The sequence below is a fragment of the Rhinoraja longicauda genome, chromosome 1 (genome assembly GCF_053455715.1).
Source record: "Rhinoraja longicauda isolate Sanriku21f chromosome 1, sRhiLon1.1, whole genome shotgun sequence".
In the NCBI taxonomy this organism is placed as follows: Eukaryota; Metazoa; Chordata; class Chondrichthyes; order Rajiformes; family Arhynchobatidae; genus Rhinoraja; species Rhinoraja longicauda.
This window is the reverse complement of record NC_135953.1, coordinates 21,079,487-21,106,372: the sequence shown is the minus strand read 5'-3', so window position 1 is coordinate 21,106,372 and position 26,886 is coordinate 21,079,487. Positions and strand designations below refer to the sequence as shown.

At 42.8% G+C, this 26,886-nt stretch overlaps 2 protein-coding genes across 11 annotated transcripts in view; one reads left to right on the top strand and one right to left on the bottom strand.

Moving 5' to 3' along the window:
• nsd2 (nuclear receptor binding SET domain protein 2) overlaps nt 1–6,133 on the bottom strand; it is a 110,387-nt gene extending 104,254 nt beyond the window's left edge. Inside the window, exons 1-2 of one of the 8 annotated variants that reach the window (XM_078415608.1) lie at nt 5,054–5,118; nt 4,748–4,799 (exon numbers count right to left, since the gene is read on the bottom strand). The gene's annotated coding sequence lies outside the window, so the exon portion shown is untranslated. Of the gene's footprint in view, nt 1–182; nt 364–4,747; nt 4,895–5,053; nt 5,395–6,011 lie in introns of those variants that run through there. The other 7 variants (XM_078415346.1, XM_078415250.1, XM_078415435.1 and 4 more) reach the window with 7 other exon arrangements.
• Nucleotides 6,134–6,197: 64 nt separating this feature from the next.
• The window catches only part of letm1 (leucine zipper-EF-hand containing transmembrane protein 1), a 74,784-nt gene continuing 54,095 nt past the window's right edge, over nt 6,198–26,886 (top strand). For 2 of the 3 annotated variants that reach the window (XM_078415891.1, XM_078415822.1), the window contains exons 1-2: nt 6,198–6,583; nt 20,458–20,512. In XM_078415891.1, the coding sequence (XP_078272017.1) occupies nt 6,502–6,583; nt 20,458–20,512 (137 nt within the window). In that variant the 5' untranslated portion in view covers nt 6,198–6,501. Of the gene's footprint in view, nt 6,584–14,196; nt 14,301–20,457; nt 20,513–26,886 lie in introns of all 3 variants that reach the window. The other variant, XM_078415951.1, reaches the window with a different exon arrangement.

Here is a 26,886-nt window from a genome sequence, read left to right as displayed (position 1 = left end):
AACTTATATCTTGACTTTATTAATCTAAACCCTTGTCTGTTGATGTGCAAGTACCCAAAATGACTGTATAACTGATTATACAATTTTTGTAACGACAGTAAGCAATGTTGTGACAAATCTGAAAAATATTCGGATTCACTCATTGTTATCATTAAACAAACCAAAAAAACTCTTTCATTTACCTAAACACAAAGTGTTGGAAGAGCACAGTGGGTCAGGCAGAATTTGGGGAGGGATGAACAGGTGACATGTTGCGTTGGGTCTGACGAAGGGCGCTTGTCCATTCCCTCTCCAGATGCTGCCTGACCTGCTGAGTTCCTTCAGCCTTTGTGTTTTGCTCAGTATTCCAGCATCTACAGTTTTTTGTGTCTCCAAGTAGTCTATTCAAATAAGACAATGCATATTACAAGATTTCAAACAAATCATTGATTAACATGGTGAAATGTACATAAACAGGAAAAAAACTTAAAGTAACCTATCCAATTATATGTGCTAAATAATAAAATATGGACTTAATTTGTAAAGTAACAACATTTATCTATGGCGTCATTAGCCAAGTATAACTAATAGACAACTTTTCAGAGGAAAAGCAATATCTTGGATACATTGATGACTCAATTTCAACATTACCAAACAGTACAAAGCAGGCAAAGTAGATTATGATATAAAACTCAATCTTTTATTCTCATTCCAGATAACCTAAACTGGGAAAGCAGCTGCGATATTTGAAGCACAAAAGAACTTCCACAGTGGAAATAAGAAAAATTCCGATTAACTCGTAAATTGCTTGTGAGCACATGGCAGCAACACACAATGAGACCAACATAAGAACTTTGCCATCTGATCAAAAGCCCATTACTCATTGTTCAGCCTGGTGTTGCGTCTCAAGGCAAGTAAATAGTTTCTGGTACCAATAAAATAAACTTTAATTCCAAAGCTTCATGCTATTTTATTTAGACTTTTTTAAACAAAATATAGTATGGAAACAGGCCCAAATCCACACTGACCGTTCACACTAGGTCTACGTTATATCATTTTCTCACCCACTCCCTGCACATTAGGACACTTTTGCAGAGGCCAATTAACTACAATCACACGTCTTTGGGATGTGGGAGGAAAACAAAGCTCCCAGAGGAAACCCACGCACTTACAGGGAGAATGTGCAAACTCCATACAGACAGCACCCGACGCGAGGAATAAACCAGAGTCTCAGATTAAATTTTATCCAGAAGATTGACTAAGGCACAAATAATCTCCCAGAAATACTAGGGGACCGAGGATCCAGTGGGAGAGAGGAACTGAAGGGAATCCACATTAGTCAGGAATTGGTGTTACGTAAACTGTTGGGATTGAAGGCAGATAAATTCCCAGGGCCCGATGATCTGCAAGGAGTACTCAAGGAGATGGCCCTAGATACCGTGGATGCATTGGTGATCATTTTCCAATGCTCTCTCGACTCTGGATCAGTTCCTGTGGACTGAAGGGTAGCCAATGTAACCCCACTTTTTAAGAAAGGAGGGAGAGAGAAAACAAGGAATTATAGACCAGTTAGCCTGACTTCGGTAGTGGAGAAGATGTTTAAGTCGATTGTTAAAGATGTTGTAGCAGCGCATTTGGAAAGCAGTGACAGGATCGGTCAGTCAGCATGGATTTATGAAGGGGAAATTATGCTCGACTAATCTTATGGAATTTTTTGAGGATGTAACAAGTAGAATGGATAAGGGAGAGCTAGTGGATGTGGTGTATCTGGAATCGCAAAAAGCCTTTGACAAGGTCCCACACAAGAGATCAGTGTGCAGAATTAGAGCACATGGTATTGGGGGTAGGGTATTGACATGGATAGAGACTGGTTGACAGACAGGAAGCAAAGAATAGGAATTAACAGATCCTTTTCAGAAATGGCAGGCAGTGACTAGTGGGGTGCCGCAAGGCTCAGCGTTTGGATCCCAGTTATTTACAATATATATTAATGATTTAGACAAGGGAATTAAATGTGACATCTCTAAGTTTGGGGATGACACAAAGCTGGGTGGCAGTGAGAGCTGCGATGAGGATGCTATGAGGCTGCACGTGGATTGGAATAGGTTGGGTGAGTGGGCAGATGCAGTATAATGTGGATAAATGTGAGATTATCCACTTTGGTGGCAAAAACAGAAAGGCAGATTATTATCTGAACTGTGTCAGATTAGGAGAAGGGAAGGTGCAACGAGACCAGGGTGTGCTTGTACATCAGTCACTGAAAGTAAGCATGCAGGTACGGCAGGCAGTGAAGAAAGCATGTTGGCCTTTATTGCGAGAGGATTTGAGTTTAGCTGCAAGGAGGTCCTACTACAGTTGTACAGGCCCCTGGTGAGACCACACCCAGAGTATTGTGTGCAATTTTGGGCTCCTAATTTGAGGAAGGACATTATTGCTATTGAGGGAGTGCAGCATACGTTCACCAGGTTAATTCGATGAAAGAATGGGTCGACTGGGCTTGTATTCACTGGAATTTATAAGGATGAGAGGGGATCTTATAGAAACATATAAAATTCTTAACGGGTTGGACAGGCGAGATACAGGAAAAATGTTCCCGATGTTGGGAGAGTCCAGAACCAGGGGTCACAGTTTAAGAATAAGGGGTAGGCCAATTAGGACTGAGATGAGGAAAAACCTCTTCACCCAGAGTTGTGAATCTGTGGAATTTTCTGCCCCAGAAAGCAATGGACGCCAATTCACTGGATGTTTTCAAGAGAGTTAGAGTTAGCTCTTAGGACTAAAGGAATCAAGGGATTATGGGGAAAAAGCAGGAACAGGGGACTGATTTTAGACAATCAGCCATGATCATATTTAATGGCGGTGCTGGCACGAAGGGCTGAATGGCCTCCTCTCGCACCTATTTGTCTTTGTTTCCGTGAATTATTTTGGAACTTCAGGTGAGATTATGTCATCAAGTCTTTGGTGTACATTAAAATTCTAGCTTTAAATCAAATGGAAACAGCCTTTTTGTGCTAATTTTCAAGATACCAACTTTTTCTGAGTAATTAGACAATGTACGGAAAAAAAGTTCAGTGATTACCAAGCAAGAAAGCAGAACTGATAATGACAATGTGGCTAATTTAAAATTAAATGGGACAATAAACCGCCTTAGCAAAAAAATGCTTTAAAGTAGATTAAAGTTAGATTTCATACACAATGAGCAATACTTCCTACTCATTTCAAAGAGTAAATATTTATTTACAATCCAATTAAAGTTACAGCTTGTAATAACTGCAGATGCCGGTTTATACCAAATAAAGACCGAAAATGCTGGAATAACTCAGTGGATCAGTCAGCATCCCTGCAGATCATAGACTTTGAGTCTTTCAAAGTTACAACTTGTCAGTCTTTGATTAATTTAAAAATTCACACTACCATCTAGTTTGGGTAAATGCAAATGCCCAAAGCACTGAAATGATGCCAACTATAAAATGTATGGCTGAGCTATTTCCCACATTTGATATCTAATATTTCAAAAATAAATTGCAACCTCAAAATATATAACTGTGTATTGCAGGATGGAGTTATCCAAACACCACCTCAAATCCTTATCTTTTTTAGTTCTGACAAAGGGTCATGACTCAGACTTTAAATGTTGACGGCTTCTCTTCCCAGCCACTGCCTGGTATGCTGAGTTTTTCCAATCATTTGTTTTCACCTCAAATACAAATTTAATGGAGGGTTATTGCACCTTGTTGACCATTTTCATTTGAAAATGTTCCATTTTCATTTTCATATGATATTTAAACTTGCATGCAGTTCAAATACGACAGTCTATTACATAATTTTTACAGAAAGCCAAATTGAGTTCAATGCAATAGGCTCCAACCCTGATTTATATACATGATGTACATGGATAGGACAGGTTTAGAGGGATATAGGTAAAACGCCAGCACGTGGGACTAGTGGTCACAAATTGGGCCGAAGGGCCTATTTCCACGCTACATAATAAAAAGGGATAAGTCAAGAAAAGATACCTCACAACTATGTGAGGCAGATGCAGCGTTTCAGTGGTTCTATTCGTTAAATTGTACAATTTAAATAATTGTAGTTTTATTGATTTAAATTTCATTTAACGGGGTCACTTAAAAGCTGACAATTATATTGGCAATCAATGTCCAGTACATTATGACAAAACAGGGTAATTCTAGTCTGTTTTAGCCCATCAAAATATGACGAGATCATGTATCATCAATCCATTCAAAAATATTTTCCTCATGCATTTCCTCTATCAATGAATTAATCCGTGTAAATATATCTTCAATCCATGTAAGCATAATTTCAAGAAAATGAAGGTCAAACAAATATTAGACTAAATTATACAATAAGGTTGCTAGTGTCAGACAAGAATAAACCAGTTAACATTTTGATCCTTATGAGACCAACTTGTCTTTTACAGTAAACGATGCATAACTTTAGTGTAAAAACAAATGCACAGCTCCTTCGGTAAGTTCCTGATGACAGTAAAACTTTTCTGATTTACATCATGAATCTAGTTTAAATTGAAAAACAAGTAGTATTTTTGTCGTTTAATCTATTGCCCCTCCCATCATCTGCAACATTTACAACGAGTGATTAACAACTCACACCAAACCCCTTGATTGGTAATCCAGTTTACTAAATGCAACATAACTGGTACTGCGTTGACAAAATGGCCTTTTTTGTTATTCCAATGGTCTATTCTCAGCTGGATACAGCATACCCTACAAATTTATTTGATAATCTCTACCTTGTATTGCAAAACCTCCAGCGAAGTTAAAATAATCCCCTAATGTTGCCAGCTACAAAAACACGTTGCAAAAACTGAAATTAAATTCAAAGCATCTCGATGAGATCGCAACATTGAAAGACCAATCCTAAATTGTAACATGGCTGCCCTCCATACATACAGCAAAGCAGCAGCAATGCACACATTCAACTGAACGGCAGTATATTAAAAAAAGGTTGAATCCACATTCACCGTGCTTGCACGCAGTGGGAATTAATCATCCGTGTGATCGCACTGAGATAATGGATCAGAACTGATATTACATACGTGCTGCAGACCTGTGTGGAACTTGGAGGGTGCAAGCAAGGAAAACAAAAAATATATATCTCATGTTTCGTTCAAGAGACTGACTGCTTGCCCACCTCCTGATTGGACCATCGTGCGGCCTAAGTCCCTGCAGCTCAGTGGCCACCTTATTCTTGGTCAGCCACCTTTTTTTTTGCCGCCGTCGCCGCTGGCCCGCTTAGCGGTTCACGCGTTTGCACGCAACATAAATTAAAAAAAAAGCCGGGAAGGGGAGGGGGAAGGCAGAAAGACGAGCAGATCGGGGAATTTAGGAAAACGAGCGAACCTGTTATGGGCGCATCTTCCCTCCCTCCCTCCCTCCCGAGCGCGGTTACTGTACTTCCAGTGAGTACAGTAACTCCTTCGCTCCCTTCATCCTCCCCATCATCATCATCCTCCTTCGTCTTCTTCTTCAACGAAGCCAATCAGCGCGAAAACTCTCGCTTCCCATTGGCTGCCGGCGGGCCGGCGGGGAGGAGGGGGATGAAGAGAGGGAGCCGGCGCCAGCGCCAGCAACGGGACAAGACTTTTTGGTGGATTACGAAGGGCATGGAAATGGGGTGGTGGGGGGAAAAATAGATCAGCCATGATAGTGTTTGCTCCCCCCCTCCACTCTGTTCCTCGCCTTTCGATCCTTTTGCTTTAAAATCGAGTAACAAATCATATTTTCCTTCACCCCTTTCACACAATCTTAAGGAGGGAGGGGGGATTAAAAGACAAACGTGATGCCATCGGAGCCGGCCGGCCGGCCTGCCTGCCTTCTCCCCAACCAGCCTCTCCCTCCTCTGGAGAAAAACCGCGCGCGGTTCCAAACGGACAATCGACAGGCTCGGCCCTTCACGAGAGGAGGAGAGAGGGGGGGGGGGACAACAATCAACAACAATCAACCGATCATCCCCGGCGCGCCTGCCCGCGAGCGCGCGCTTTTCCCCAACCGAACCTGATTTGAAAAAGGCAGCGGCAGCGCTCCGGCATCCCACGTGACCGAGCACGACGTCGGGCCCGGCAGAACCTCGCGCGGCGCTTCACTCCGGAGGCGCGAGACGTTGCGCGCCATTACCGTTAGCCGACCAATGAGGCACCTCGGGGTGGGTGGTGCGGGGGAGCGCTGTTGTTGGGACGGATGACGGCTCGGCCGAGGGATTTTGTTTTCCTCTCGTATATTGGTCGAATGGTGCTGCACTCTGGTGGCCGGCGGTCTTTATAGTCGGAACAACCAGCTGAATCGGGCTGGCGGCTTGTCTGTGTGTGTGAGTGAGAGAGACGCTTAGAGGGGACATGGTGTGATCGGGTGGTGTCAGGCGCTGACTCATTGAAACGTGGATGGTTAACTTTCTGGCAATTATATAAATGGTAGCTTCCTCGAAGGGCAAGTTCGTTTTCACTTCGACGTTTCTTCTTGTGCACGGTACTCGCCGGCGACAAGGAAAATGACCTTCATGTTGTTTACCGGCGGCTCCCGGTTTTCTGTGCTGAGGGCGCCGAAAATGGTGTACCGGGAAATCAGGAAAGGTACGTCCGTAGATTGAAACGAATTGGTTTTTAAATGTGAATAATGTCGGGCTGTGTTTTCAAAGCTGAAATGTTGCGCAATTGTCTTCTCCCCAGTGTATATTAATAGTCTGTTAAACAATGAGCGAGGCTGAGCAGATTCATGGTAGGCCCCAATTGCAGGTGTTACTATTTTCCTTCCGCTTTCAAGAATTAAGATGGAGGTTACATTTTAAATGTTCGCACGAGTGTTTACCAGTGTACTCGCTGGCTATATGATACATGGAAACATTTTGCAAGGACACTAATGTATATGTAATGGAACAATCAGTCTTGTTTTAATCATTACTTGTCTTAGCTCTGACGAGTTTCTCTGTTGCTATGGCGTTGCTGCCCTTTTACTCTACTGTAATTACGGAAAAGATAGCCTCCCCGTGTTTTCGTGGAAATTGAGTGAGCAACTGAATTTTATTTCCCAACAGTATTTTGTTTTAGTTGATATTTTAAGCTATCGTTGTTCTTCAGGCTTCATAATGAAAGTTTTACTTTCGGTGATCTATTGATCTCATTTGGACATGGTGATAAATGTACTAGCTTTGAAGAATGATACATAACCGGTGGGTAGAACATTCTAGAATAGTGTCTACGTTGGAGGTTGAGGAGAGACTTGATAGAAGTATATATGTATGGGCACCTAGATAGGGTAGACAGTCAGCGCCTTTTCCCCAGGGAGGAAGTGCTCATCATTAAAAGGCATGGTTATAAGGTTCCCCCTACTGAGGATCATTTGCTCCAATTCCAATTTTGTGGTTTGTGTTGTCTGATTTTCCTCTGTCTGGTAATCTTCCGTTTCAGGGCTCCAGTGTTGAGTATGTAAATGATGTGGCATGTGTAGACTTTCGAAGCGATCCCCCTTCCCTCCCCCCACTCACCATCAACAACACCATAGTCACATCTGTGGAGTCATTTAAGTTCCTTGGAACCATCATCTCCAGGGACCTTAAATGGGAGGCCACCATCGACTCCACAGTCAAAAAGGCCCAATAGAGAATGTACTTCCTGCAGCAACTGAAGAAACACAATCTGCCACAGGCAATGATGGTCCAATTCTATACTGCTATCATTGAGTCCGTCCTCACCACCTCCATCATGGTCTGGTTTGGCTCAGCCACCAAGCACGACATCCGGAGGCTGCAATGGATCGTTCGCACAGCTGGGAAGGTTGTTGGCTGCAACCTTCCCCCTCATTGACGAACTACACTGCAAGGGCCAGGAAGCGAGCGGGCAAGATCATCTCTGACCCCTCACCCTGGCCACAAACTCTTCGAAGCACTTCCCTCTGGAAGGCGACTCCGGACTGTCAAAGCAGCCACAGCCAGACATAAAAACAGCTTTTTTCCCCACGAGTGATAGTTCTACTCAATAACCAAAGTCTAGTCTCATTTTTGCCCTGGTTTATTTTCACCCACATGTTTAGACCGTAATGTTGTATCCTTATTGTTTTGATGTGGTTATGCTTTATTGTTAATTGTTAACTGTATGTTTGTGTTGTCATTTGTGAGCGGAGCACCAAGGCACATTCCTTCTATATGCATACTTGGCCAATAAACTTATTCATTCATTCAAATGAGGCGACTGTGTAATTGGATCCTCAATGCTGAAGACAAAATGTGTTGGAAGGAACCGCAGATGCTGGTTTAAAGCGAAGATAGACACAAAAAGCTGGAGTAACTCAGCGGGACAGGCAACATCCCTCGACCCAAAACATCACCCATCCCTTCTTTCCAGAAATGCTGCCTGTCCCGCTGAGTTACTCCAGCTTTATGCTGATGTTGTTTTGGAGAGTACACGGCATTGCTTTGCTAATCCTTCCAGACGATTTGGAGAGCTGCAGAGATGGCATTGGTGGTGTCTTTCAAGTGCTTAGAGATTCCTGCTACCGCTTGTCCAGAAGGATTAATTCTGCTGGTGGCCTGTAGGTTTTGTGTCAAATCAAGGGTCTTGATCTTCAAATACCCTTTCAAATACAGCTATTTGAATACATAGGGTATACAAGCAAATAATTTCATTGTGCCTGGTCACGTGTGACAATAAAGTATTCCATTCCATATTGAAAGAAAGACTGCTTTCAGTGCAAAAACACACTTGTGAGTTTCATCGTTGAACCATGACTTCTGAGAGATGAGAAAAGTGGTCCATGACCTCCAGGAACCTGGCCAGATTCTTTATTATTGGACAGCAATATTTTGCAGAGAGACCAGGTTGTATGAGATCTTTTGTCATGCATTTTTTGTAAAGAGTCGTCTTTTGTATGTTTCAGTAAAATAGTCAGTAATGGCTAGGAGCTTGGTTTGAAACTAGTGCAAAGTGCAAGTAACATCTCCATGTTGTTGTTCATGCTTGAAACTAGAATGACCTTGCAGTTGCTATTGGTTTATGTTTCTGAAGATATGTGCAATCCTTGAGAAGTTTGATAGTGAACGCACACTGCAACAAAAAAAATCAGGAAAAGAATTGGAGCAATATCACAATCTTGTTTTGCAGCAGTCTTCCCTTTGTAGATGAAGTTAAGATTTTGGTTTTCATGCCATCAAGTATCAAATAGAAAACGGTAACAAACTTCTGTAGGAAGAATTGAGCCTCTGTATTTCCTCCATCCATTGTTTGTAATTTGGGTTTATCAGCTTCCTTTGAAATTACTGACCTGAGTTACACGGAACAAGCAAGAGATTATCACTTTAGAAGACAAGACGATGGGTTCACCTTCTGGAGAAGTGAACGAAGAGAGGTGTATCATCTTCTGAGCAGAACAATGTAAATTTTATCCCATTCAAGAGGACTTTGTTCTTTTTATACAGCAAACTGAATTGTAATCGCAATGTGATAAACAGTTTGCATGAAGTGCAATATACCATGTAATCAAAATTGCTTTTGTTTGAATTAAATAATTATTTATAATCATACACGCTGTTATCAGTATGGCTATTTTTAAGTTTTCTGTTTAAGTATTTGATTTTTGGATTGCAGACAAGTGCATGGAACTGGCATTTAAATATCAGGTTAAATTAAGGGTTTGGTTGCACAGTGATCAATAATTCAGATGCACAACTTCAAGTCAAACCGCAATAGCTATTTAATTTAAATTTGCTTATTTAAATAAAACCATCTAATGACTAAGTGACCAGAGCATCAAATTATTACTTTCCCTGACGTCCTTTTAAAAAGAAAGATCCCCCATCATTATCCAGGAAGGCCAGGATCCACAGATATATTTGATTCCTTTCTGCCTTTTGAAATTATCTAGTTAGCCATCTCTCTTTCCCTTCTGTCCCTGCATTATAATCAAGGACCATCTCTATTGTGCTGGCACTGCAATAATATTTAGTGAAAAGATGGTTTTAAGAGTTTTAAACGTAGATTTTGACCTCTGGTCAGAAGGATTGAAGGATGGGTACTCTGGTGGATACTAACCAAAGAGCTTCAAAGTGATCTTTCATTTTTATTGCTAAGATGTCCTGAAGGGTATAGGTGACACATAGTCTGAGACAAGAAAAACTAAACTGACAAAGGTACGCTGCGACTTTGGAAAACAACTTGTTTACTTTAGAGATGCAGCGTGGTAACAGGCCCTTAGACCCAATCAATTATGCCATTGATAGAATAAATCCTGTAATTAATTTCTCAGATCAAAGCTCTGGCCTTGTTTCAGATACTGGTAGGAGGCTGGTGAAGTCCTGAAGTGTTTGCCTCTATCTTTGACCAGAAGTGGTGATTGGGGGACCATCTTGGTTATCTCCTGATTGCCTACCACTTCAGCACTCGGTGTTCAGCCAACTTGAGTCTGTAATATTAGGTGATGCACAAATTACTATAAAACTTAGTGATATAGAATAATACAATAGAGAAACAGGCCCTTTGATCCACTTTGGTCATGCTGACCAACTACTAATTAGTCTGAAGGTTTTAACCCAAAACATCACCTATTCTTTTTTCACCGCTAACCCTCTGAGTTACTTCAGCACTTTGTGTCTACGGTGTAAACTAACATCTGCTGTTCCTTCCTACACTAATGTATACAAATACATTTACTGGTATTTGGTCTTTAGCATACAGTATACTGTGCCTTGCTGGTTGAAGTCCATCTTGAGTGTTCTGAGAGTCCCCATTGGGTGCTCTTCAGGTTGAAAGTAGGAGAAGTTCTTTTTTTTCCCTCGTTCTACATTTATGCCCTAAAGTTTTTACCGTCTATTTACCGTCTATTAAGGGCAGAAAGTATCCTACTATCTTTGCCCATCATGATTTTGTTAGCCTTTATCAGGTGTCCCCCTTACAGTCCCTTGCTCCAACAAAAACAAATCTAGACTTTCCTCCAAATTAAACGAAATGGCAGACGAGTTAAACCGTTACTTTGGATCTGTCTTCACTGAGGAAGATACACACAATCTCCCAAATGTTCTAGGGGCTGGAGAACCTAGGGTGATGGAGGAACTGAAGGAAATCCACATTAGGCAGGAAATGGTTTTGGGTAGACTGATGGGACTGAAGGCTGATAAATCCCCAGGGCCTGATGGTCTGCATCCCAGAGTACTTAAGGAGGTGGCTCTAGAAATAGTGGAAGCATTGGAGATCATTTTTCAATGTTCTATAGATTCAGGATCAGTTCCTGTGGATTGGAGAATAGCAAATGTTATCCCACTTTTTAAGAAAGGAGGGAGAGAGAAAACGGGTAATTATAGACCAGTTAGTCTGACATCAGTGGTGGGGAAAATGCTGGAGTCAATTATAAAAGACGAAATTGCTGAGCATTTGGATAGCAGTAACGGGATCGTTCCGAGTCAGCATGGATTTACGAAGGGGAAATCATGCTTGACAAATCTACTGGAATTTTTTGAGGATGTAACTAGGAAAATTGACAAGGGAGAGTCAGTGGATGTGGTGTACCTCGACTTTCAGAAAGCCTTCGACAAGGTCCCACATAGGAGATTAGTGGGCAAAATTAGGGCACATGGTATTGGGGGTAGGGTACTGACATGGATAGAAAATTGGTTAACAGACAGAAAGCAAAGAGTGGGGATAAATGGGTCCCTTTCGGAATGGCAGGCAGTGACCAGTGGGGTACCGCAAGGTTCGGTGCTGGGACCCCAGCTATTTACGATATACATTAATGACTTAGACGAAGGGATTAAAAGTACCATTAGCAAATTTGCAGATGATACTAAGTTGGGGGGTAGTGTGAATTGTGAGGAAGATGCAATAAGGCTGCAGGGTGACCTGGACAGGTTGTGTGAGTGGGCGGATACATGGCAGATGCAGTTTAATGTAGATAAGTGTGAGGTTATTCACTTTGGAAGTAAGAATAGAAAGGCAGATTATTATCTGAATGGTGTCAAGTTAGGAGGAGGGGGAGTTCAACGAGATCTGGGTGTCCTAGTGCATCAGTCAATGAAAGGAAGCATGCAGGTTCAGCAGGCAGTGAAGAAAGCCAATGGAATGTTGGCCTTCGTAACAAGAGGAGTTGAGTATAGGAGCAAAGAGGTCCTTCTACAGTTGTACCGGGCCCTGGTGAGACCGCACCTGGAGTACTGTGTGCAGTTTTGGTCTCCAAATTTGAGGAAGGATATTCTTGCTATGGAGGGCGTGCAGCGTAGGTTCACTAGATTAATTCCCGGAATGGCGGGACTGTCGTATGTTGAAAGGCTGGAGCGATTGGGCTTGTATACACTGGAATTTAGAAGGATGAGGGGGGATCTTATTGAAACATATAAGATAATTAGGGGATTGGACACATTAGAGGCAGATAACATGTTCCCAATGTTGGGGGAGTCCAGAACAAGGGGCCACAGTTTGAGAATAAGGGGTAGGCCATTTAGAACGGAGATGAGGAAGAACTTTTTCAGTCAGAGGGTGGTGAAGGTGTGGAATTCTCTGCCTCAGAAGGCAGTGGAGGCCAGTTCGTTGGATGCTTTCAAGAGAGAGCTGGATAGAGCTCTTAAGGATAGCGGAGTGAGGGGGTATGGGGAGAAGGCAGGAACGGGGTACTGATTGATAGTGATCAGCCATGATCGCATTGAATGGCGGTGCTGGCTCGAAGGGCTGAATGGCCTACTCCTGCACCTATTGTCTATTGTCTATTGTCTATTGACCCTCGTGCCATGATAGTTGACTCTTAAAGAACTCGGTGTGCAATAAATTATTGACCACACCAAAGAATATTCCATTATAAACACTACATGCTGCCTTGGCAAGGTCACCAACATAATCAAGGACCAGTCTCGCCCCGGTCACTCCCTCTTCACTCTCCCATCAGGCTAGGTGCAGAAATTGGAAAACGGGTACCTCCAGATACAGGGACAGTTTCTTCCCAGCTGTTATCAGGCAACTGAATGGTCCTCTGGCCCCAAGACTGAGGTCCTGATCTCTAATCTACCTCGTTGGAAACCTTTGAACTATCTTTTATCAGACTTTACCGTGCACTATCTGTACACTGAATAGTTTGGTTGTAGTCATGTATAGTCTTCCGTGCCTTCTATGATCTGTTAATGATTTGAACATGTTTTCGGAATGCAGCAAGTTAGGTGCCAACAACTGACTTGTCACTGAGCCCCCTGGGAGCCATTATCCTGAAGATGTTGTGGTTATCTCTCTGTTCACTGGAATCAAAATAACAGGATAGTTTAGTATTTTCTTGGGAACAGACCCCACATTTAATTTAAATTATAATTAATTAATTAGCCAGGTATGTAAAAACATACAAGGAATTTGGTTTGCCATGCAGTCATATCAAAGAAGCAACAAGATGCACAACTACATAAAAAATGAACAAAAACAACCACCACAGCGCACTGTGATGGAAGGCAATAACGTATTATCTTCTTCCCTCCTTTTCTCCCGCGGTCGGAGCAGTTGAACCATCCGCAGTCGGGACGATCGAAGCTCCTGCAGGCAGTGGTCGAAGCTCCCGTGTTCAGGGCGGTCGAAGCTCCGCGATTGAGGCCTTCGAAGTCGATCACCAGCAAAGGACCGCCAAAGAACGATGTTAGGCCACAGTGCGGACGGAGATACGATACGGAAAAAGTCGCATCTCCGTCGAGGAAAGAGATTTTTAAAAGTTTCTCCCACCCCCCACAAAATCTATTTCATCAATTGTTATGGATATAGTTTCTTAATCAGGCAATTGGTACTCCACTATGAGGACCATTAAACTAACATATTGAATTATGGGCATTTATTTGATGAATTAAAAATATCTAACATAATAAAACAATAATTAAGTTTGGTGCTTACACTTTTGTAAGAGATATTTTTGCCTCGAGGTAGTTTTGATGCTGCTATGATGAAATGACTTGTAAGGGAGCTTTTGTGAGATCACAGTGATATTTTTACTTTGAGAGCCAAGCATCAACAGAAAAATTATTGTTTAAAGGTAGTGTTGGATTATTGTAGATTCAGAAGATAAAAGTATCAGATTTATCAATCTGTATAAGGTAGTTAGACATAGTCCTGCAAATTGTATATGGTGTCCGCATAAACTTGGATAATGTATTGCCAATAAATCATTTGCTATACAGTTTTAAGCATTGCGTACACGGGAAAAAATCGTAGTTGTGATAGAAGAATTGTTTTCTTCTATCTAGGCCCCTCATGAATGTCTATAAGGTCACCCTCAGCCTCCATTGCTAAAGAGGAAACAGTCTGAGCCAGTCCAATCTCTCCTGATAACTCGAGTCCTCTCGTCCAGGTAACGTACTTGGGAATCTTCACCCCACACTCCCTTGCTCAGCACATCCTTTATATGGATTGGATATAGATTGGAGTATTGTATGCAGTTGTGGTTGCCAAGTGTAGTCTAACCTATGTTTTGTACAAATATAACAATCTTCCAACTTTTCTGTTCTGTGTTCAGACATTTGGAGGCAGCATGCCACGAGCTGCCTCCATAATCCTGGCTATCTGAATGACCACTTTCATGCACTGACGAACTTGAATCCCAAGACCCCTTTGTTCATCAACATTTCTTGCTCTTCTACCATTTATTGTATTTCTCCGACTGCTATTGGACTTTTCAAAATTCATCACTTCACATTTCTTGGAATTAAATTCCATCTGTCAATGGTCCACACAATTTTCAAACTGACCTGTATTCTGCTGTAACTTTGAATAACCTTCCTTGCTATTCATAAGACCGTCAATTTTCATGTCAGTTACAAACTTACCTTGTACATTGACATCCAAGTTATTAATATAATTCACAAATGGAGAAGATGCCAACACTTTTCCCTTTGAAACACTGCTGGACACTGAATTTTGATCATAAATACATCCTTCTACCACATTCTTCCCAGCTGTATCAGGCAACTGAATGGTCCTCTGGCCCCAAGACTGAGGTCCTGATCTCTAATCTACCTCGTTGGAAACCTTTGAACTATCTTTTATCAGACTTTACCGTGCACTATCTGTACACTGAATAGTTTGGTTGTAGTCATGTATAGTCTTCCGTGCCTTCTATTGTCACGACTATTTTGGACCAATTACAAGTCTTCCTTAGCGTACAAACATCTCATTTGCATACAGTCCATACATTCAAACAAATGTTTGGGAGATCGATGGGGTTAATTTCTCAGTTGATGCAGGGCTGAAGGCATTATTTGCCATGTGGCAACCACATGTGCAATGTGTATAAAAAAACATGAGAGGAATAGATGGGGTAGAGTCTCTTGCCCAGAGTAGATGAATCGAGGACCAGAGGACATAGGTTTATGGTGAAGTGGATTTCATAGGAATCTGTGGGGGTAACTTCTTCACACAAAGGGTGGTGGGTGTATGAAAAAAGCTGCCAGAGGACATAGTTGAGGCAGAGACTACCCCTGCATTTAAGAAACAGACAGGTACATGGATAGGACAGGTTTGGAGCGATATGGAGTAAACGCGGGCAGGTGGGACTAGTGTGCTGGGACATGTTGGCAAGTGTGGCAAGTTGGGCCGAAGGACCTGTTTCCACTCTGTATCACTTTATGACTCTGACTTCACACAACATTTCTAATTTGACAACTGTTCAGTTTACAACCAGCCATGGGAATGGAATCCTGCCATGACATGCAAGCAACCTGTAGCTAGCTAACTTCGGATCCCACGTGTCTTAACCTTTTGTATCGACCTACTATTCAGAACCTAAACAAATGCCTTAAAGTCAATAAAGACAATATCTACTTCCCTGTCTTCAATCATTTTCATTGTTCACATGTCAAATTATAAAGGCAGGGTTTCCCTCCCTTTCCAAATGGTACGCAATCCTATCCCTGAAAATTTTCTTCAACAATTTCCTAACTACTAGCATTATGTTCACTGGCCTGTAGTTCCCAAATTTAACACTGCTTCCTTTCTCAAATGAAGGAACTCTGTTAGTTAACGGCCTGTCTTCCAGTATATCATTTCTGGCTATGAAGAGGCAAACATTTCTGTGAGGGCCCTGCTATCTTCTCCCATGCTTTCCATTGTATCCTGGGATAGATCACATTCAGCCTTGGATGTATAAATCATTGTGCATTCCAAGACATCTCATACCTCCACCTGACATGCTCCAGGTTATTGGTTTAGCCCTCCCTGAACTCCCTGGTGGTGAATAGATGAGTTGTTGCCTTTACAATGCCAGAGACTCGGGTTGAATCGTGATTATAGATGCTGTCCGTATGGAGTTTTTTCTCCCTGTGACCGCGTGCGTTTTCTCGTGGTGCTCCGGTTTCCCCCTCACGTTTCAAAGACATACAGGTTTGGAGGTTTTATTGACTTCTATAAATTGTCCCGAGTGTCTAGGATAGAACTAGTATGTGGGTGATGGCTAATCGGCGCAGACTCAGTGGACTGAATGGCTTGTTTCCATGCTGTATCACTAAACTTAACTAAAACTCTATTTACCGAAGAAAAAGACAGAAGGTAGAGTTTTAGTTAAGTTTAGTGATACAGCATGGAAACAAGCCATTCAGTCCACTGAGTCTGCGCCGATTAGCCATCACCCATATACTAGTTCTATCCTAGACACATTCTGTCTTTTTCTTCTGTAAATACAGTTGACAAGTATTCATTTAATACCGTGGCCATATACCCAGTCTCCACGTATTGATTCACATCCCCAGACTCCACATATGGTCCCTAAGGAGATCCCTTCTTTCCTCGGTACCCTCTTGCTCTTGATCTATTTGTAGAATGTTATGACATTCTCATTAATCTGGCTTGCCAAATATATTTTCTGCCCTCCTAATTCCTTACATTCTTTCTTGTTCTCATTTCAAAGATTTCCACTTGTCAGATATCATTTTGACCTCAACATTGACTCACAATCTACTTTCACCTGGTACCCTTTGATGCTATTGATATCAGACTTCTGCCTTTTCAGAGCCCAACCTGGAAGACCAACCTTATCTCTTTCCATTAACTATAATTGAATAGGTCTACTTGCAGGATGACATTCCTATTTTTGCATTAGAACCTTAAGGGGTTTGGATAATCTCAAGTTTATGTAAATACTAATTTCACCTTCTCTCAGCAATAGAATTACTTTGCTTGACGATAAATTAAACCATAATTTTTCTCCATACCATCCACCTTGAGGCTATTGCTTGTATGGATCAAGCAGCCCAGTAGGACGAAGTGCAGGAGATGTTATTTAAGTGATGTTAGTTTCTCATTGACAATGAGGTAGGTAAGAACCACTCGTGAGAAAGGTTTCCAGGTGAATTACTAGGCACGATGTAATCATGACCTAAAGTGTCGGATCCACAATTTAGCTGCTTCTTTCTTGAGAGCAATGGCTGCAATATGCACTGCTTGGTTACTCTTTTGAACTCTGGAGGTAGCAGATCCCTTCTGCTGGCACATCCCAAGCTGTGTTGGCTGCCATGCTAGGCGGGCGATAACAAGACCTGCTAATATGCTTTATTGTTAAAGTATGTTGGAAAAAAAGATATACCCATGTTAAACAAGACAGGAGTTGATTTTAAATTGAATGCAATCTTGGAAACTGAACAATATTTAATTAGATTGGAAAATAAGTTCAGCAATTCAAACATTGCTCAAGATCTTGAAAGGTCGCAATATTTATTTGATTCTTAAATTGCTTATACCAAGCGTGAATTTTCCGCGGATTTCCGCGTTTTTAAAATCCATTTCCCGTGCTTTTTACATGGTTTCCGCGTTTTTCACTTTGCCAAATAAATGGAGAAATCGGATCGAAAGAAAAATAAATAAACGTTGTATAGACTTGTAATGAACACCAGGGTTCCGCTAGAGGTCACTAGGGGTTCCGCGAGAAATCCCCCGCGCCCTGGAAGTCTCCCTGAAAATGTGGCACGTAGGCTGTGCAAGGCAATCAATCTCGACCTCATCGGGACTTACATGGCCGATCAGTGGGTTGAATTTGCAACCTGCGGCCGGGGCTCTGGAACTCCAGCCCAGCTGGAGCCAGCAAATCTAACCCCGTAGCCGACTTCCTTGGCCTGCTGGGTAAACCAGCAAAGCTCTGGAACCAAGAGTGCCAGAAAATCAGTGGTGGAACTGTAATGAGTAATTATTAAATTCAAGTGCAAGATTATATAACTAAATTAATTAAGACAGGGTTAAAATATAAAACAGCAGAAACGCCAATTACCACCCTTTTGGGCTGATTATCAATTAACGTGTGAATTTACTTCAAAATGTTATTGGTGTAGAGTGACATATTCACATTATTTTGTAATGTCTGTTTTTAATGCACTAAAATGCACTAAAAGGGGCTTGAAACTGATAATTTTGTATGTACATTTTTTTTTAAATTCTGATTTTTTGACCTCACTGTATGCTTCGCGGAAGCGGTTGGCTCTTTTCCTCTTTTTTTTTTACCTCACTCACATGCCTGTTATACTACATACATATGTTGGCAATAATCTCAGAATATTGCTTCATTTTCAAAGCACAGCACGCAGTTGAATTATTTTTATTAAAAAATAAAGTTGAATGGTAAATGGTGTCATATGCAGTCAGGCAAAATTGAATTTTAACGCAACTCATCTTTTTTTACCTGGGACATTTAGAATTTTACCTTCCAATATATGCATGATTAAATTTTCAGACAATTTTGTCGTTGGATATTGGAAGTGTATTGGAAGTCACAATTGACTGAATATGTAGTCTGGATTTTTTTCAATAGACAATAGGTGCAGGAGTAGGCCATTCAGCCCTTCGAGCCAGCACCGCCATTCAATGCGATCATGGCTGATCACTCTCAATCAGTACCCCGTTCCTGCCTTCTCCCCATACCCCCTCACTCCGCTATCCTTAAGAGCTCTAGCCAGCTCTCTCTTGAAAGCATCCAACGAACTGGCCTCCACTGCCTTCTGAGACAGAGAATTCCACACCTTCACCACTCTCTGACTGAAAAAGTTCTTCCTCATCTCCGTTCTAAATGGCCTACCCCTTATTCTTAAACTGTGGCCCCTGGTTCTGGACTCCCCCAACATTGGGAACATGTTTCCTGCCTCTAATGTGTCCAATCCCCTAATTATCTTATATGTTTCAATAAGATCCCCCCTCATCCTTCTAAATTCCGGTGTATACAAGCCTAATTGCTCCAGCCTTTCAACATACGACAGTCCCGCCATTCCGGGAATTAACCTAGTGAACCTACGCTGCATGCCCTCAATAGCAAGAATATCCTTCCTCAAATTTGAAGACCAAAACTGCACACAGTACTCCAGGTGCGGTCTCACCAGGGCCCGGTACAACTGTAGAAGGACCTCTTTGCTCCTATACTCAACTCCTCTTGTTATGAAGGCCAACATTCCATTGGCTTTCTTCACTGCCTGCTGTACCTGCATGCTTCCTTTCAGTGACTGATGCACTAGGACACCCAGATCTCGTTGAACATCCCCTCTTCCTAACTTGACACCATTCAGATAATAATCTGCCTTTCTATTCTTACTTCCAAAGTGAATAACCTCACACTTATCTACATTAAACTGCATCTGCCATGTATCCGCCCACTCACACAACCTGTCCAAGTCACCCTGCAGCCTTATTGTATCTTCCTCACAATTCACACTACCCCCCAGCTTAGTATCATCTGCAAATTTGCTAATGGTACTTTTAATCCCTTCATCTAAGTCATTAATGTATATCGTAAATAGCTGGGGTCCCAGCACCGAACCTTGCGGTACCCCACTGGTCACTGCCTGCCATTCCGAAAGGGACCCATTTATCCCCACTCTTTGCTTTCTGTCTGTCAACCAATTTTCTATCCATGTCAGTACCCTACCCCCAATACCATGTGCTCTAATTTTGCCCACTAATCTCCTATGTGGGACCTTGTCGAAGGCTTTCTGAAAGTCGAGGTACACCACATCCACTGACTCTCCCCTGTCAATTTTCCTAGTTACATCCTCAAAAAATTCCAGTTGATTTGTTAAGCATGATTTCCCCTTCGTAAATCCATGCTGACTCGGAATGATCCTGTTACTGCTATCCAAATGCTCAGCAATTTCGTCTTTTATAATTGACTCCAGCATCTTCCCCACCACTGATGTCAGACTAACTGGTCTATAATTACCCGTTTTCTCTCTCCCTCCTTTCTTAAAAAGTGGGATAACATTTGCTATCCTCCAATCCACAGGAACTGATCCTGAATCTATAGAACATTGAAAAATGATCTCCAATGCTTCCACTATTTCTAGAGCCACCTCCTTAAGTAATTTCAGTAATATTTAACTCATCAGTTTGAGACTTGGGTGTTAACAATCTATTAAGTCAATTTAAAAACTATTCGTGCTTAACACAATTAATTTGCTCTTTCTTTTAGACAACATTTGTCTGCTAGCTTCGATACATTTCAATTTATATGCCATATCTTGATTTGCTGTTTCCTGTTCTAGGTGGCTTTGATGTTATATGTCTTGACTGCACTGCACTGAGGTTGACATGCCACAGGTAAAAACAATTATTTATATCATGTTTGATATTTATATCATGTTTGACGAGATTGGAAACCATCAAAAATGGCTCTATTTTACAAGTTTGTCTTAAATGGTTTCTGTCAAAAAATGTAGCCCTCTTATTTTAAATAATTTAAATATTTAGTTCAGTTCACTAATAGTGCTCAATTAGTTGTTTTTTCCTCAAATATTGTAAATATTTTTGAAAATTAATGTCCCTTAATGTGTCACTTCAAATACACTTTTTGTAGCGATTATAAATGGATTGTTCCACATTTTTGCTATTTGGAAAATAGTTATTTTCTCACTTTATGCTCTTTTGGTTCTAGCTTTTGTGACCACTATTAAAAATACAATGAACTAATTTACAATGTTGAGGGTTACTTTGATTTTACTGACTCTTTTTAATACTAAGTTCTCGCCTACTGTTTTATTTGCATCATATAAAAACTGGGCTATTCATTTTTATAGATGACTAGACCAAGTGGACCCATTGGGTCCATTCCTCGTAGAGGGGGGGCAGGGAAGGGGAGAGGGTGTGACTGAGAGGGTGAGCCATGGACCCGAAGTCTCTCCTGTATTGGTGTCGCACCCTCAATTCCCCCCCCCCCCCGTATGCAATCCCCCTTGTGCCCCCACTGACCCACTCCCATCTCCCCTAGCCCACCCCAACTTGCCCCTCCCCTGCCCCCATCTCCAGTCCCCCACCCTGCCTCCACCCCCATTCCCCCCTCCTCACCCCTATTCCCCTCTCCTGAAGAAAGTTGATGGCATGTTGGCCTTCATTGTGAGAGGATTTGAGTTTAGGAGCAAGGAGGTCCTACTGCAGTTGTACAGGACCCTGGTGAGACTGCACCTGATGTATTGTGTGCAATTTTGATCTCCTAATTTGAGGAAGGACATTATTGTTATTGAGGGAGTGCAGCGTAGGTTTACCAGGTTAATTCCCAGGATGGCGGGACTGACATATGATGAAAGAATGGGTCGACTGGGGTTGTATTCACTGGAATTTAGACGGGTGAGAGGAGATCTTATTGAAACATATAAAATCCTCTGATTGGACAGGCTAGATGCAGGAAAAATGTTCCCGATGTTGGAGTCCAGAACCACGGGTCATAGTTTCAGAATAAAAGGTAGGCCATTTAGGACTGAGATGAGGTAATACTTTTTCACCCAGAGAGTTGTGAACCTGTGGAATTCTCTGCCACAGACGGCAGTGAGGCTAATTCACTGGATGTTTTCAACAGGGAGTTAGATTTAGCTCTTGGGGCTAAAGGAATCGAGCGATATGGGAAAAAGCAGGAACGGGGTACAGATTTTAGATGATCAGCCATGATCATATTGAATGGCGATGCTGACTCAAAGGGCCGAATGGCTTACTGCACCTATTTTTCTATGTTAATTGTAGAATTTAATATCATAAGCACTTAAAAGTTGAATAAATTCTCTATTAAACTATTATTCTACTGAGATCTATTTATTACGTTAAATATAATAATGCCCACGTCTGTATTTGAAGACGTCGACTGGTCAATTTTGTTGCACAAGTACCTCCCTGAATAGACTTATCATCATATCATATATATACAGCCGGAAACAGGCCTTTTCGGCCCTCCAAGTCCGTGCCGCCCAGCGATCCCCGTACATTAACACTATCCTACACCCACTAGGGACAATTTTTACATTTACCCAGCCAATTAACCTACATACCTGTACGTCTTTGGAGTGTGGGAGGAAACCGAAGATCTCGGAGAAAACCCACGCAGGTCACGGGGAGAACGTACAAACTCCTTACAGTACAGCACCCGTAGTCAGGATCGAACCTGAGTCTTTGGCGCTGCATTCGCTGTAAAGCAGCAACTCTACCGCTGCGCTACCTACGTTGGAGGAGCGTTGAAGGCTGTGTGACACTGGAGAAATTGCACGCTAGAAAATTCCTGCCAATGAAGTGTACTTTCACTATTAGTTTCTGGGCAGTTATTTTGTTCAGAAATTGTGACTTGCAACGGACAAAGCTGTCCTATTTCATAACTATATCTGCATCGCCTCTCTGACATAGATATGCAAACATCATGAATGCCAGTGATTAAAGTATGAAGATCCTTATGTGAATAAAGAAGAATTGGGAGAAGTGTACCCTCTTCAAAATCACCCCATCTGCCATCACATACAACATATAATCCTCCAACATTTTCGCCACCTCCAACGGGATCCCACTACTGGCCACATCTTCCCATCTCCACCCCTTTCTGCTTTCCGCAGAGACTGTTCCCTCCGAAACTCCCTGGTCCACTCGTCCCTTCCCACCCAAACCACCCCCTCCCCAGTATAAGAAAATAACTGCAGATGCTGGTACAAATCGATTTATTCACAAAATGCTGGAGTAACTCAGCAGGTCAGGCAGCATCTCGGGAGAGAAGGAATGGGTGACATTTCGGGTCGAGACCCTTCTTCAGACTGATGTCGGGGGTGGGACAAAGGAAGGATATAGGTGGAGACAGGAAGATAGAGGGAGATCTGGGAAGGAGGAGGGGAAGGGAGGGACAGAGGAGCTATCTGAAGTTGGAGAAGTCAACGTTCATACCACCGGGCCGCAAACTGCCCAGGCGAAATATGAGGTGCTGCTCCTCCAATTTCCGGCGGGCCTCACTATGGCACTGGAGGAGGCCCATGACAGAGAGGTCAGACTGGGAATGGGAGGGGGAGTTGAAGTGCTGGGCCACCGGGAGATCAGTGGCGTTAATGCGGACCGAGCGCAGGTGTTCAGCGAAGCGATCGCCGAGCCTGCGCTTGGTTTCGCCGATATAGATGAGTTGACATCTGGAGCAGCGGATGCAATAGATGAGGTTGGAGGAGGTGCAGGTGAACCTCTGTCTCACCTGGAAAGAATGTTTGGGTCCTTTGATGGAGTTGAGGGGGGAGGTAAAGGGACAGGTGTTGCATCTCGTGCGGTTGCAAGGGAAAGTGCCCGGGGTTAGGGTGGTTTGGGTAGGAAGGGACGAGTGGACCAGGGAGTTGCGGAGGGAACGGTCTCTGCGGACTGCAGAGAGGGGAGGGGATGGGAAGATATGGCCAGTGGTGGGGTCCTGTTGTAGGTGACGGAAATGTTGGTGGATGATATGTTGGATCCGCTGGCTGGTGGGGTGGAAGGTGAGAACGAGGGGGATCCTGTCCTTGTTGCGAGTGGGGGGATGGGGAGCAAGAGCGGAGCTGCGGGATGTAGAAGAGACCCTAGTGAGAGCCTCATCTATAATGGAGGAGGGGAAGCCCCGTTTTCTGAAAAACGAGGACATCTCGGAAGCCCTAGTCTGAAACACCTCATCCCGGGCACAGATGCGGCGTAGACGGAGGAATTGGGAGTAGGGGATAGACTTTTTGCAGGGGACCGGGTGGGAAGAAGTGTAGTCCAGATAGCTGTGCGAGTCGGTGGGCTTGTAATAAATGTCCGTCACTAATTTTTCTCCTGTGATGGAGATGGTGAGGTCCAGAAACGGGAGGGAGATGTCAGAGATAGTCCAGGTATATTTAAGGGCAGGATGGAAATTGGAGGTGAAGTGTATAAAGTCAGTGAGTTCTGCATGGGTGCAAGAGGTAGCACCAATGCAGTCGTCGATGTAGCGGAGGTAGAGTTCGGGGATGGGGCCAGTGTACGTCTGGAACAGGGATTGTTCGACGTACCCGACAAAGAGGCAGGCGTAGCTAGGGCCCATGCGAGTGCCCATAGCTACGCCTCTGGTTTGGAGGAAGTGGGAGGAGTCAAAGGAGAAGTTTCCCTGGCAACCGCAGGAGATGGCAACCGCAGGAGATGCAACACCTGTCCCTTTACCTCCCCCCTCGACTCCATCCAAGGACCCAAACAGTCTTTCCAGGTGAGGCAGAGGTTCACCTGCACCTCCTCCAACCTCATCTACTGTATCCGCTGTTCCAGGTGTCAACTTCTCTACTTCGGCGAGACCAAGCGCAGGCTCTGCGATCATTTCGCTGAACACCTCCGCTCAGTCCTTCTTAACCTACTTGATCTCCCGGTGGCTCAGCACTTCAACTCCCCCTCCCATTCCCAATCTGACCTTTCTGTCCTGGGCCTCCTCCATTGTCAGTGAGGCCCAGCGCAAATTGGAGGAACAGCATCTCATATTTCGCTTGGGTAGTTTACACCCCAGCGGTATGAGCATTGACTTCTCTAACTTCAGATAGTCCCTGCTTTCCCTCTCTATCCCCTCACCTTCCCAGTTCTCCCACTAGTCTTCCTGTCTCCGACTGCATTCTATCTTTTTCTCACCCCCTCCCCTGACATCAGTCTGAAGAAGGGTCTAGACCCGAAATGTCACCCATTCCTTCTCTCCCGCAATGCTGCTTGACCCATTGAGTTACTCCAGCTTTTTGTGTCTACCTTCAAAATTGCTAAATGTCAGTCTTAAATTGGGCAAGAGAATGTTTGTTCTGTTAGGATTTCTTTCTGACTGCCTCTCCCTCTTGAATAAGTGTTAGACTTGCAAACAGAGAGATGCTTGATTGTGCAGGAAGATTCTTAGCAAACAAAATCACATTGTTCTAAAGTTTTGTTTGATCTTTGGACCTTGGACTTTCCATGAGCTGTCATGTAAAATGTAATAGTGTAATAAAATATGTAATTTTCTTCTTTGCATTCCTCGGTCAAAATGCTCCATTGATACAAGAAACTTTCATATTTTCAATTTGGCAGATAGAAATTGTGTTAGTTTTGACTTTGTTTATAATGGTGTCACAATCAGCATTTTCCAGTCACGTTAAGAAAATGGTGGAAGTTTGGAGCTTTCCCGTTGAAATTGCTTCAGGTGATTCAGAGCACTGATGTAGGCAGTAGCCTTTAAACTTTGGCTCATTTCATTTCTTGAATCAAATTAAATGATCTTGTTGGTGAATATGAATAGCTGTATATAGGAATTCCTGACCCATGAGCCTAATGAGTCATCCGGTGAGCCATCAGTCACCATACCCCAATTTTATTCACCACCACAAACCCTAATTCCTCCCCATGATTTGACTCTGACTTCAATTTATCAAACAATATTGATAATGGCCAGGTGCCTTAAAGTTGTTAACTGATCTAGCAGCTTCTGAGAAAATGGAATGTGCTTGGCAGATTTTTATGAGGAGTATTTCCCCAACGTCTCCCTCAATTGATCAAGTTGTGTTCAAGCATAACATGTTTCCACACTTTCAATTCTTTTGAAATCTTGCAAACTTCAATCACAGTGCCCTTCGTCTTTCTATATTGCAGGGAATTAAAAGTCTGTTTCATTTATCTCCTTATAACCTAACACTTGAATGTTCTGGTAAATTTAGACATTTATGGCCAATATATATTATTTTTAAAGGTGCAGGATCAAGAATTGCATGCAGTTAATGTGGGAGTAATTAAATACCTTTAAGTTAGAGAGTTATACAGTGCAGAAACAGGCCCTTAAGCCTAACTCATCCATGCCAACTAAGTTGCCTGTCTGAACTTGTCCCATTTGCCTGTGTCATGAGGTCATAAGTGATAGGAGCAGAATTAGGCCATTCGGCCAATCATGTCTGCAATTTAATCATGGCTGGTCTATCACTCCCTCCTAACCCCATTCTCCTGCCTTCTCCCCATAACCCCAGACACTCGAACTGTGTCTGGCCCGTTTTAAATTAAATCTTTCCTATCCAAACATACCTGCCCAAATGTCTTTTAAACATTGAAATCATACCTGACTCTACCACTTCCTTTGGCAATTTATTCCATATATCCACTATCCTCTATGGAAAAAGTTTCCCATCGGATCCCCTTTAAATCTATCCCCTCTTACCTGAAAATTATTTGCTCTAGTTGAGACTCCTCAACCCTGGGAGAAAGACTGACCAGTCCAGACCCATTATGATTTTGTTTCCCTCTTAGAAGGTCCTTCTTCGGCTTCAAAAACCCTAGGGATAAAAGGCCCCAGCCAATCTAGTCTCTCCCTATGACATGTCAGATATAGTGGAAAGCATCCTATTGGGATAACTTACTACTAGCTCTGCCAAGAATGCAAGAAATTAATTGTTCATGTAGCCCTGCTCATCGAACAAAGCACCTCTCCCCCCCCCCCCCCCCCCCCCCACATCAACTCTATCTGCACTTTATGTTGCCATGGGAAAGCAGCCAACATAATCAAGGACTATTTTCACCCCCAGACTTTTCCCCTTTCCTGTTGGGCAGAAGAAAGCTTAAGTGTGTACCACCAGATGCAGGAACAGTTTCTTCCTTGCTATGTCAAACTTTTGAACTGTCCTCATAAGCTGTCTTTACAATGGTGCCCCTTAAGGATGTGTTCTCAGCCCCCTTCTATTCTCCTTATACACTCATGGCTGTGCAACCAAACA